The following is an 11820-nucleotide window of genomic DNA, read 5'->3' as shown; positions in this document are numbered from 1 at the left end:
CTTAGCGGATGCTACTTGTCTTGGGGGATAATCACTCTCTGGAACTTCTGGGAGCTTGCCAGATGCGTGGATGGATTCTTCTTCTATCAAGATTCCCACCCTATATGTTAGCTTGTCGATTCTAGCATCTTGATTTTGCATGCACTTGGTCAAGCCAACGATTTGCTTCCGTCAAGTTTGCCAACTGCTCCTCCACAGATGAAGTGTTTGTCACCATGGCTTGCATGATTGTCGTGGACGATGGAGAGTAGCATGGATTGTCACACAGATTGATCCTCATTGGTTCACGCTATGTGGTGTAAGTGGAGAGGATCCATCACTTGAAGCATCATCATTTTCCTTCACAACAGAGTGCTTGAATCCGGAGAGGTTTCTTGATCTTTCAGCAACATCACTTCCTCCTTCGGGTGCGTTTGTGGAAGATCTTGCTCCTTTTGAGTATGAAGATCCGAAAACAGGGGTTGATGCGGACGGCACATGGGGTGCTTGTTGTCCTAACGAACTTGCTTTTGCTATTCGTAACTGGTCCAAAGCTTCCAAAAGTAATATCGAGGATGCTTTCCACATCAGCATAGAACCTGGAATTAGTAGCATTGGTGGAAATCGAGCTGGAGTTGATTTTCTTTGAAGTCATTTCAATGTTCTTGAACTTAGGTGATTTGAAAAGTTGAGATGGGAGGTAGAGATTGTCCCACTGGGCGTGCCAGAATTTGTAGACAATAAATTGCGTCGAGAAAATAAAATCAAGACCGAAAATATCGCAACAATCGAGTGTACAATCTTTATGAATCGTCTGATTCTTCTTTTCAATAGTAAATAAATCCAAGGGCCTTTGAGCTTAAATTGAATATGTAGTTTGTTGTCGCGAACGATGATCTTGAATTCAACTAGCACGAACTTTAATTTGAACACGTACTCCTTGAATCTTGATTTGTTGAACTTGAACTTGATTGCTTGAAGCTTGAAACTTATGGAGGAATTTGCAGCGTTTGATCCACGAGCTCTTTCTTGCTTCTTGTTATAACTTCTGGTCCTTTTCTAGGTTATGAAGACCCCTATTTATAGTTGTAGAAGTTAAGAATTATGATAAGAACAAACTCTTTCCGACCAATCAAATTGAAGTGTGACATTGCCGCATTTGATTGGCCAGAATATGTCACTTACACATGTGGCGCAATTTCATTGGTCTTTTAATTTGGCTTGGCATGCCTTGTCATTTTTGACACGTGGCACGATCATATTGGCTCTTTCGTTTGACTTGGCGTGCCACGTCATTTGACACGTGGCACCAAATTAGACCTCTAGGAATATGATATCTTGGGCTTAATGAAGTGGGCTCATCACTTTAGCCCAATTAAATAGTTTAGCCCAATTAAATATGTTAGCCCAATGGATTAAGACTTATTTATTTAATCCATATACGTTGGACTTATATAACTAATCCAATTATATTAGCCCAATAAATTTATTTGAACTGATATATCTTGAATTTAAAATATAATCCAAATTATTTTACGGATTTAATTCCAATAAAATTTATATGCCTACAGGTATTAATGTACAACTAACATGTCCATTCTCTATGTCTCAATCTTAAATTAGTTAGATCAGTTAACTAAATTCTCTATATTTATTACTTGATGAAATTCGTCATAATCTAACTTTTGTTAGTTCACAAAACTCTTTAAGCTTGTCTGAAGGAGCACAACTGTGGAGAGTATCATAGTTAGAAGCATTACAGCAGAATGATAGAGGAATCATAGGCAAACAAGTCAAATTTTATTTGGGCATAGAGCCTTCTTGAGGCACTTGAATATCAAGGTGAAAGCATAGAACTTAAATTATCCACGTTATCAATAAGATAGAAGACAATTTCAATTTATGTTTCAAACCAATTTTCCTATGACATTCTTATTGTCAAATCCAATATACTCAGAATAACAAGCTCGCTGCACTCCAGGCAAGCATCATCGGAGAAGAAATGGATGATGGTTAGCGTAACAAGTGTTTAAATCTTTTTTCGGTATGCCGCTCTCACTCTCTCTTACTCTCTCAAATATAATAACAGCCTGGGGAAATGGCCAAATTGGTATTACTATATATTGGAGGCATGGGAAATTGGTTATCTGGAAAAAAAAAAAAGTTATTAAGAACGCCATATTACTATAAGGAAGCTTGAGCGATTTCTAATGCCTCTTCCACTGAGGATGCATTTTGAAGTTTGCTTTTGTCAACAGAAGGCTGACTCCGTGCAAGTTTTGGGAGAAGTTGGAATTCCTGAAATGATCGTTAAGAACTATCAGTTTCACATCATATATTTTCCAGTCAACAGTAGAAACATGCAATCCAGTTATAAATTTCAGATATCATAAGACTAATCAAGTTTCACTGAATGATGAGACAGTAATAAGAGAGAAATTAAGCAAAATCTTGCCTTTCTAGGTAGGGGACAAACTTATATTCATTTCTCTTTCAGAAAGGTCATCTATGATCGGAATAACAATACAGACAGTATAAATGAGAAGAATATTAATACCATATTGTTCATTGTGCAATAGTTCAGAAAACCAATGAACTTCTAGGAAAAATAAAGTTGATCGATGCACTTTTCATGTTTGTAATGCTGTTTCAGGAAGGAAGGAGGGGGGCAGTGGTTTGTGGTGAAGATGCAAGTGCTTCAAGCAATGATGTAACGTTCATGTGACGAAGCCTTTATGTTATTATAGTATGATTTTATCTATTGCTGGAGCTTAACATTTAATTCAAAGCCGATAACATGATAGAACAAGCCAAGTCTTTTGATCTTTTGACATCTAAGGAGTCCCCAAAACATTATTCGTCCGTGCAGTAACAGAATCCAATTTTTTAGAACTCCAGCCAGTTGAAACTAACTATCAACTCTACCATTGAACTTCCCTAATTTTTTCTGAGCTTCCTTCAACTGGTGAGCACATGTATGACTCCTTCCCCAGATGAAGTATTTATATCGTGGTGCGAGTATATTTGAACCCAAATTCCATATTCAAGAAAAGATAAGTGACTGGTACTGTTATATGGTTTAAGTAGCATATAAGTGATCTTAAGAATGACCGTAACGTCATTAAGGAAAATAATTGTTCACAGAATCCTAACGCATGATAAGCAAAAGCAGAGGAAAACTTTTGTACATTGAAGTGATGGCTATGTTAGGAAACCATAGCAATCTTTACAACACAAAGCAATGTGATTAGCAGTGATATAAACAATACATCATGCGTACGACACACATACACAAGCACAATTGTGACTGAATTAGCTTAAATTTCAGTTTGCAATAGAATATTTTCATCTCTCATACTTTATATATTATCCACATTGATTTTAGAGGTACTCATTTTACTGTCCAATCAGAAGGTAAAAACCAGACGACTTTCTAAACCCAGAAAATTTTGGTATGGCACAAATGATCACTTTCTTGGTGCAAAATTGAACACAGACGCTTCCTCGACAAGTCACCTTTCTTTTTCTTTTCTTTCCCTGTTAGGTTTTTAGAGTAACAGTTTTAAAGGTCAAGAGTGAGGAGAAAGGAAAATATTTTGATGGCTCTATATCTAGACATTTATGCAGCTTGCATATATACGGATATAGACCATTATAGATAACTGCTAAATTTGACATGAGAACATCCTTCGAAGAGTGCATACCTCAGGGCTCCCACTTTCGAGAAGAACTCCCTTCAGCTTACCTGCAAGAAGATGTATGTTTATGTCACTCTTCTTTTGCCTTGTATTTATTAGAATCACCTTTTTGAAGTACAACTTAAAAAGATAGGAAATGGAAAGAAAAATAAACCTACACAACCAAACGCACTCAAAAAGAAGGAATAGAGTACATACCAGAGTCAATCCAAAAAGTTGCAACCTTTGGATCAAAATTCCCAACTTCAACAGTCTCCCCAACTGTTCACAGGATGGTATAATTAATACCAGCTATGGAATTATTTTCATATGAAGTATAACAGTCTTTGAAAATGATCAACAAAAGCAGCAAAAATATGTTTACCGCTGTCCCCAAAGAACTGCCACCATACTTTCCTAGGGCTTCCTTCATATTCAAAAACCCTCGAGTAGAAGTATGGTAAATAGTCATACCTGCATTCAGCAAACAATACAACATTTAGGAAGATTCAATTGAAAAGAAGCTTATCCGTGATTATGAACTGAACTTGGATTAGCTTACGTGTGCGTATGTGCAGTTAGCAATGATTTAATACAATGCTGTGCAGATTTACGAGCATGGTCAACGTGCTCCACCCGTGCAATTCGGTTGTATATCTGCATGTGCATGGTTAGCATCGGTCAACTCATTACACAAATATAAAAAATGTATAGAGTTAGTCAGAAGATCTAACCTTCAATGGAAATGCTGCAACATCTCCAATGGCAAAGATTCCAGGTATGCTTGTACGGAACTGGCCGTCCACCTGAATTTTAAAATTGAAGTGCAATCATTACTAGGAACAATCAAGCTCTTGCTTTCTTAAGGTATGTTAACAGAAAGAAGCACCTTCATTCTAGTCAGATTTCTCAGTTTTGCCCAGAAACAACATTAAAAGGACTGAAGTTACAGAAGAGTTAATATCATCTAGACACAATTAAAATATCCTCTTTTAATCCTGGAACCAATTTCTTCATTGGTATTACTAAATACAGCCACTGTCAAAAAACAAAAAGAGCTCTGATGATCAGGAGTAATAAACCATATACAATCCTCTCACCTTCAATTGAGGGAAACTGAAATGACTTCTTCGGAAAAGGATAGTTTCTTTTGCCTCTTTTCCTTTCTTTTTTTCTTTTTTGGCTAATCAGAGGAAACAAACAAATTCAAAAGATTTACATGTGTGCATTTGTAACAAAACAATAGCTCAAGTATGAGTTGGAGCAATTTGCTCTGAAGATGAATAGTTTCGACTCGTGGACAGGAACAAAATTTACTGCCTACCTTCTGATGTACTAGACTATGCCTACTTTCAGATGTAGTTAAGACTTCAAGACAATACAACTAATGTACTTCATAGAACCTTACAGATGAAGAAAAACGTGTAAGGACATAAATTTGAATCTTAACAGAATAAACCAGCTAGAGTGAGATCCTGTCCAGAACTGATAAGTAAACTGATAATAAACTTTAAGGTAAGTATTACTTTGATTTGTTGATTCACCATTCCAATTTATAGCATATCATGTTTTGGTGGAAGATCATAACCCATTTCCAGTTAGGAGAGTGTTTATCTATATTTGGGAGGTCCCCAATTTGAGAAATCCTAACAAAGAGATAAATAGAGTGCTAACCTCAATTCCACCAACAGTGTTGTTTAAGCCAACCGTGTCAAATGGACTGACAGCAGGTTTTGCTCCAATACCAATAACGACCTGCAAATTCATAAAGGATATGCAAATGACTTGAGCTCTTCAACTTCTTTAGCTGCACAATCATACGAGGTACTCCAATTCTCGTTAAATAAAAACTTTGAAGAACATTAGTAATCGTTGTTGTACCGTGTCTGTCTCTATACTTGATCCATCCTCAAGCTTAACTGCAGCTACCCGGCCATCTGGACCAGATTCTAGATGTTTTATCTTAGCACCCTGGGGAAAGATAAAATTCAATTAGAAGCTTATAAAATGGGTTGAGAAAGGAGGTAGACTGAAAACAGAACTAGAGAGGAGAAAGGAGGAGAACCTTGACGAATTTGACACCGTTGTCTTGGTAGAGTTGCTCATACTTTTGGGCAAGAGAAGGAGTGAACAATCTTGGCAAAAGATGCTCTTCTGGGAAAATTATCTATGTTCCCAACAAAGTTAGTAAAAGCAGGTGTATACTGGTACCATATTCAAATGCAGGCAAGTTTTAAACTTTAAACAACAACAACAACCCAGTGAAATCCCACTAGTGGGGTCCGGGGAGGGTAGTGTGTACGCAGACCTTACCCCTACCCCGAGGGGTAGAGAGGCTGTTACCGATAGACCCTTGGCTCAAGAAGACAAAAAGAGACAATATATTAGTACCATCCATAAAAAACTTAGAAAGAAATAACAGCATCACAAGAACATAGATGAAAAGCAAAACAATAACCAGTAGATAAAGCCCGGCACTAAGAGGAACGAAAGAGTAATGTGAACTCAACATTAACCACTTACAGTCTAAGACAAAACCCTAACAGACTAGCCTCACTCTAGCGCGCCGTAGAAATATGCACAACTACCTCCTAACCTACGACCCTAATACTCGACCTCCACAACTTCCTGTCTAGGGCCATGTCCTCGGTAATCTGAAGCCTCGCCATGCCCTGCTTGATCACTCTCCCCAATACTTCTTAGGCCGCCCTCTACCTCTCCTCGCACCCACCAAAGCCAGCCGCTCGCACCTCCTTACCGGGGCATCTAGGCTTCTCCTCTGAACTTTAAAGGAATAAGAAAATAAAATGCTTCATTTTAAGATAATAAACTGGGATATTATGCTTCAGATAACTCTTTGAGCAGAGGACTCATTAGTACGAGAAAGGACATGGACTTCTTTTGACTTGTAGAATAAAACATAACTTTCGGAACTTCACATGTTATTATTCCTTATGTTGTCATCAACAGGTTTTGCTTCTATAGTTCTATGGTAATTTTTCTACCAAATGTGCAACTTAGTTTTACGAACGGAGCAGGTAAGTATGGTTCGTGGATTAACGTTTCTTATTTTCTTTTTCTCACAAACAGCATTTCTTACTTACAAAAGTGAAAAGAAGCATTTAAGAGAACTCACAGTTGTATCAAGTTTCCAGGCCACAGCAGCTGCAGCAACTTCCATTCCTATATAGCCACCACCAACAACTACAAGCTTTTTTGCTTTCCCCTAAAATAAAATAACATAGATTAGGAATAATATCAGTCATATAACTCCAGAAAACCATCCATATTCAAAAGTTATGGGATGTATCTTTAAATTTTAAAAGACCAATTATAAGCATAAAATGAGGGTGATCTTACCAGTGAGGATATTAATGAATCAGCATCAGCCACATCCCGAATATAGTGTACCCCAGGCAAACTTCCACCAATCTTCTCAGGAAATCTGAAGACAATTAATCACTAAATTATTCTGTATTTGGTAGTTTAATCAGGTTTGGAGGGAATAATAATACAGTAAATAGAGAATATGATGTTTATTCAAGGGGGAAAAAATCTTTTCCTGGTCCATTTTCTGATTGGACCAAGGCGCAACTGGATGAGTGTAAATTCTGATCTCTCCTCTATCCAGAATTCCTATTGCAAAATAAATAGTAACAGTTTCAGATCAGCAGCACTCTAGTACAGCAAGCACGGTTACCTGGATGCTGTACATCCGGTTGCAATAATAAGGGTGCCATACTTGAGCAACTTTCCAGAATTGGTTGTCAGAGTTTGCTTTTCTACATCAATTCCTGTTACAGGATCTTCATATAACATCTGCAAAAAGGTAAATGTTTATCTTCAATTAGACTTACCTGACATATAGAATGCTGGAGCTGAATAATGGAATAAAATAAGAACAAAATGAGATCGTGTTTCCTCTCAAATTGTCCTAGAATTCCTAACTAGTACATATATTATCAAATTTTCAATAGATTTACCTTGCTTTCGTTTGAGTAAACCAAAAAAAAAGTCACAATTACATCATACTTGTACAAGCGGCAACACAATATACAAAAATGCAGTACCTCTACCCCTTGTTCCTTGTACCAATCAGGAGTTTGCCTCTCACCACCAGAGCCAACGCAAGTATGAAAGCCCTAAAATAATAGAGTTACATGGTATTTCTCATCAAATGCAGAAATTTGGTATTGACAATAACAGAGAAGCTACAAATGTTTCCAAACCATGCTACATAAAACTAACTAAAGCTCACCGGTAAACGTGCTGGCTTTTTGTCTGTTGGAAACAAATATGCTTTAGTTAATGCTGGACGTTCATATGGTGCATACGGCTGCATTACGAAAAGGAAATTATTTCAAAACAAACCAACACGAGCAAAGTAACAAACCTTAAATCTAACATTGCGAGCATCCAACCAATCAGATTCCTTTATACATCTTCAACTACAATAATTGCTTAAAAGACACAACTATTTAAATGCGAGTCATTTGAATAATCATCACAAAGTATCAAAAACAACTATTATGCCTCAGTCTCAAACTAGTTCAGGTCGGCTACATAAATCCTTTATATCCAATCCCCTCCATTTGGATCCTTTTCATTACTCAAGAATTTGTATTTCAATAACCAAAAAATAATAATTAGGAGTTCTCTAACACTATGGTTTCTCTAAATCTCTATACCAACATACAAAATACCAATGCACTAAAAACTTAAATACTTTCCTTTGTTTTTTATTGAAAACGTTGTTTCGACCTAGAAACTTAAGAATAATAGGCCTACCACTCTACCCCTCCACTACCAACATTGTTCCATAGCAAGGTTTCAAACTCCTTGTATGTGCATCGTACTACTTTGACATTGGACCAAAGCCCTAGAGGCACAAATTTTTAATACCATTTGGCCACAAAAGCTTGAAACTTTAATAAATAATTACTCGGAAAAGCTAATGGAGTAACATGGTCAGTAGGATTCATTAGCCTAACTGCAACCTTTTTGAGATTGAGGTGTAGTTGTTGTTGTTGTTGTTTTTGTTTTTGTTATCTCTACACTAACATACAAATTTCATCAACAAAATATAATTGTAGTAAAAACTTAAGCATAATACTCCTACTCTGTTGTAGTATATAATTACTCGGAGATGGAAATAACTTAACCAAAATTACCTCTTTGGTCACAATGCAGAGCTTTCCATTAGCTTGTCCATGTTCAACAAAAGTTTTAGCTGCATATCCAGCTGAGTTTCCTCCTCCCACTACCACATACCTACAAATACAATCATCCACATTTCAAATTCACCAAATTATTCACTCATTTAAAAACATCAAAAATCAAACTCGAGAGTATCATTTATTTGCTCAGAAGTGAACTCGACAAGTGATACTCACTCTCGATTCTCGTTAGCGAATGAAGAAGCCGCTGCAACGTAACTTCTCCGGAAGCTCCTAGAAGAAATCCGAGGAATTCGATTTAACGAAGCTGATTGAGGACACCAGAGTGAAAGACCTTGCTTAAACGGCATCGTATTGGGCATGGTCGCCATTAATCTGTGAACTGCAACTACAATAATAAATGAAAATAAAAGAGCTCAAACTTTAGGATTCAGAGAGCGATATTTGAAGCGATGAGCAGATTGAGGAAGGTTAAAGACCTGAAGACATAGGGATAAAAAGTGATCTGAAATTAATAATTAAATATTAACATGTACTGATTAATTATTGGTGTCAATTGGCTCTAGGACTCTGATTCTGGCTCTAGAGATGGCCGAAACGTCGCGACAATAGAGAAAAGTCGTGATTGACTCGTAGGTAGCACAGAAGAGACGCTTCTCTTTCTGAAATTGCGTCAGTTTTGAAGATGAAAACGCAGATGCCAGAAAATAGAAATGGGTGCGAGCTAGTCTATTGTATGAAGACAAATTTAGAGATGCATACATTACTATTTCTATTTTGAAAACATGGGGTTTTTCATTCATATTCTATTTTACAAATTCACAATCTCAGTTAAAAATGCCTATATTATATCTTACATGCCTATTACAACTAACTCAATAAACAATAAATAACCTACTGTCACAAGTTAAATCACACTAATAATATAAAAGTCCGTAAAAAATATATATTTTTAGCAACTTTCAAAAATAATAACTGATAAAATATATATTTTTGTATATTCATATATTATATATATTTTTTATATATATTTTTGACTAGCGAATGTAATTACTAACTCTACGTCACTTATATTTGGCGTCTCCTTAGTGTAGGGCGAGGCGTAAATCAGCGTGTTTAATTGGCATTGTAAAATAGAGCTCTTCTCTAACACTACTCATTACATATAAAGAAAATGTAAGCTATCATTGAAAAGTATACTTAAGAGTATCAATTATACTAGGCATATCTTAATTAGTATATTATGATGCTATTACAAAGTAAAATCGTAAAAAAAAAAAGATTGAATTATTTGGTTATTCGCATTAAGAAAGTAAATTAAAAAAGTTGATGTCGATGAAAGACTCACTGGACTTTTTTGATTTAGGGGCCATACAAAAGTACTTTTTTTCAAAAGCTTTTTTAAACACCTCAATTTTGAGGGAAAAAAATATTTTTTGGAAAGAAAAAAATGTTTTTGGCTTTAGAAAAACTCGGCCAAACATGTTATATAGCGAGGGAGATATAACGAATAACATAATATTAAGAACCAAAAGATAACAATATTAGGATTACTTTCGAAGTGTCTCAATCTGCACAACTTGGGAGCTGATTAAACAATGAATACCAGTCAAGCCAACTTCTCAAGAAACATTAGGTTTAGATTTTAATGGAACCTACTATTTTGCCCCTTTGAATTATGAACTAGCAGGCGCATATATTTTATTATTACTCCTTCCGTTCCGGTTCCAGTTTACGTGAACATATTTCTTTTTGTTCTGTTCCAAAAAGAATGACCCATTTTTAATTTTGGAAACAATTTAGGTTAAACTTCTAATTCTAGCCTTAACGAGAAGCTTTTATAACCATATAAATACTTTGTCCCCTTTTTGACTTGTTTAGGATCACAAATTTCAAAAGTCTTTATTTTTTCTTAAATTTCGCGCTCAATATAACATGTTCACATAAATTGAAATAGAGGGACTAGAAGTTAAATGGGACCGCTGAGTTTGTTGAATCAGGAACTAGCAGAAATATAATTTATTAAGCCTACCAAGAAAACTTTCTGCTGGTTCATGACTTCTTAATTAGTTTTCTTAAGCAATAAGATGGATTATTTTAAGAGTGTCGTTACCCTTATATATAGGTTGTTTCTGCTAATCAACTTTCAATCACTTTATTCATACACTCAACAATATACACTTTGTAACTCTTCCGCTCTCTTCCCTTCCGACTGATTTAGCTTTCTTGGTAGTTTGATGAATTATAGGACTTAAGTTATATATACTGATAATATAAATTTTTTAGACAATTTGTATAGTTTAACCTATTACGGTTATTTAAAGCTAAACCTCTTTTGCTCTTTATACACTTTATTTACTGGTTGCTCCTTCTCATTAGGCGAAAAACTCTGTGGCTTTTCTGGATGTCTTGTATTCTTGTTTGATTGACTTTTCTTGGTAACTTGAAAAAGGCCCATATCAACAAATCGTTTACAAATTATTCTAGCTACTTTGATTGTGAACTCTTACCCGCAAAAGAAAAGGACTACGAAAAACATGCCTTTTAAACATTTTCCTACGACTAGGATTCATTATTTTTTATCCATTTTTCGATTAAACATCCAAAAAAAAATTAGCTTTTTTGTCTTTTCTTTGTTTAGCTCATTTTGTCACAAGATGCATTGCACTGCTATTTTGAATATGTGCAGGCTAGTTTAAGTTGACAAATAAGGTTTAGTGGTCGGTTGTAATTGCTGTAGTTAGAAATACTGTATAATATGTCACCTTTTACCTCTCGCTCTCAAATTTCTAAAATTGGTTATTGTCAGGAATTGTTATTATTAATGATATAGTCGGTGAGCAAAGTATTTATTCTTCTGAGAATCAACAATCCTCGTGTCATTTATGTCTTGTATTTTTAATTTTTTTTTTTCTCTAATTCATTTTGTGTGTTATTGTATACTAGTTAACTCATAATTTTCAAATAGAGCTCAATGGTCACATTAC

At 35.5% G+C, this 11820-nt stretch overlaps 1 protein-coding gene across 2 annotated transcripts; it reads right to left on the bottom strand.

Annotated features, from left to right (window-relative positions):
- Positions 1-1822: 1822 nt before the first annotated feature.
- LOC107820316 (monodehydroascorbate reductase, chloroplastic/mitochondrial) lies at positions 1823-9606 on the bottom strand. 2 transcript variants are annotated; one of them, XM_016646576.2, is made up of 17 exons: positions 9313-9606; positions 9050-9221; positions 8828-8927; positions 7915-7992; positions 7727-7798; positions 7357-7475; positions 7017-7101; positions 6793-6882; positions 5722-5823; positions 5538-5627; positions 5331-5411; positions 4391-4462; positions 4219-4313; positions 4042-4130; positions 3876-3938; positions 3684-3724; positions 1823-2277 (listed from the first exon to the last, which is right to left on the bottom strand). In XM_016646576.2, exons 1-17 carry the CDS (start codon positions 9320-9322, stop codon positions 2164-2166), a joined length of 1473 nt encoding a protein of 490 aa, XP_016502062.1. In that variant the 5' UTR covers positions 9323-9606; the 3' UTR covers positions 1823-2163. The 2 variants fall into 2 exon arrangements, with proteins under 2 accessions (XP_016502062.1, XP_016502063.1); XM_016646577.2 differs by having other exon boundaries at positions 9370-9571.
- Positions 9607-11820: the final 2214 nt, after the last annotated feature.

The sequence above is a fragment of the Nicotiana tabacum genome, chromosome 23 (assembly GCF_000715075.1).
Source record: "Nicotiana tabacum cultivar K326 chromosome 23, ASM71507v2, whole genome shotgun sequence".
Lineage (NCBI taxonomy): Eukaryota > Viridiplantae > Streptophyta > Magnoliopsida > Solanales > Solanaceae > Nicotiana > Nicotiana tabacum.
This window is presented reverse-complemented; position numbering and strand designations above follow the sequence as displayed.

Bases quoted from the DNA above. Each gene is read 5' to 3' on its own strand.
- LOC107820316 (XM_016646576.2), bottom strand. The intron at 7,993-8,827 runs GTAATTTTGGTT...TTCGTAATGCAG, and splicing joins TCTGCATTGTGACCAAAGAG to CCGTATGCACCATATGAACG. The intron at 4,314-4,390 runs GTTAGATCTTCT...ATGCACATGCAG, and splicing joins TTGCAGCATTTCCATTGAAG to ATATACAACCGAATTGCACG.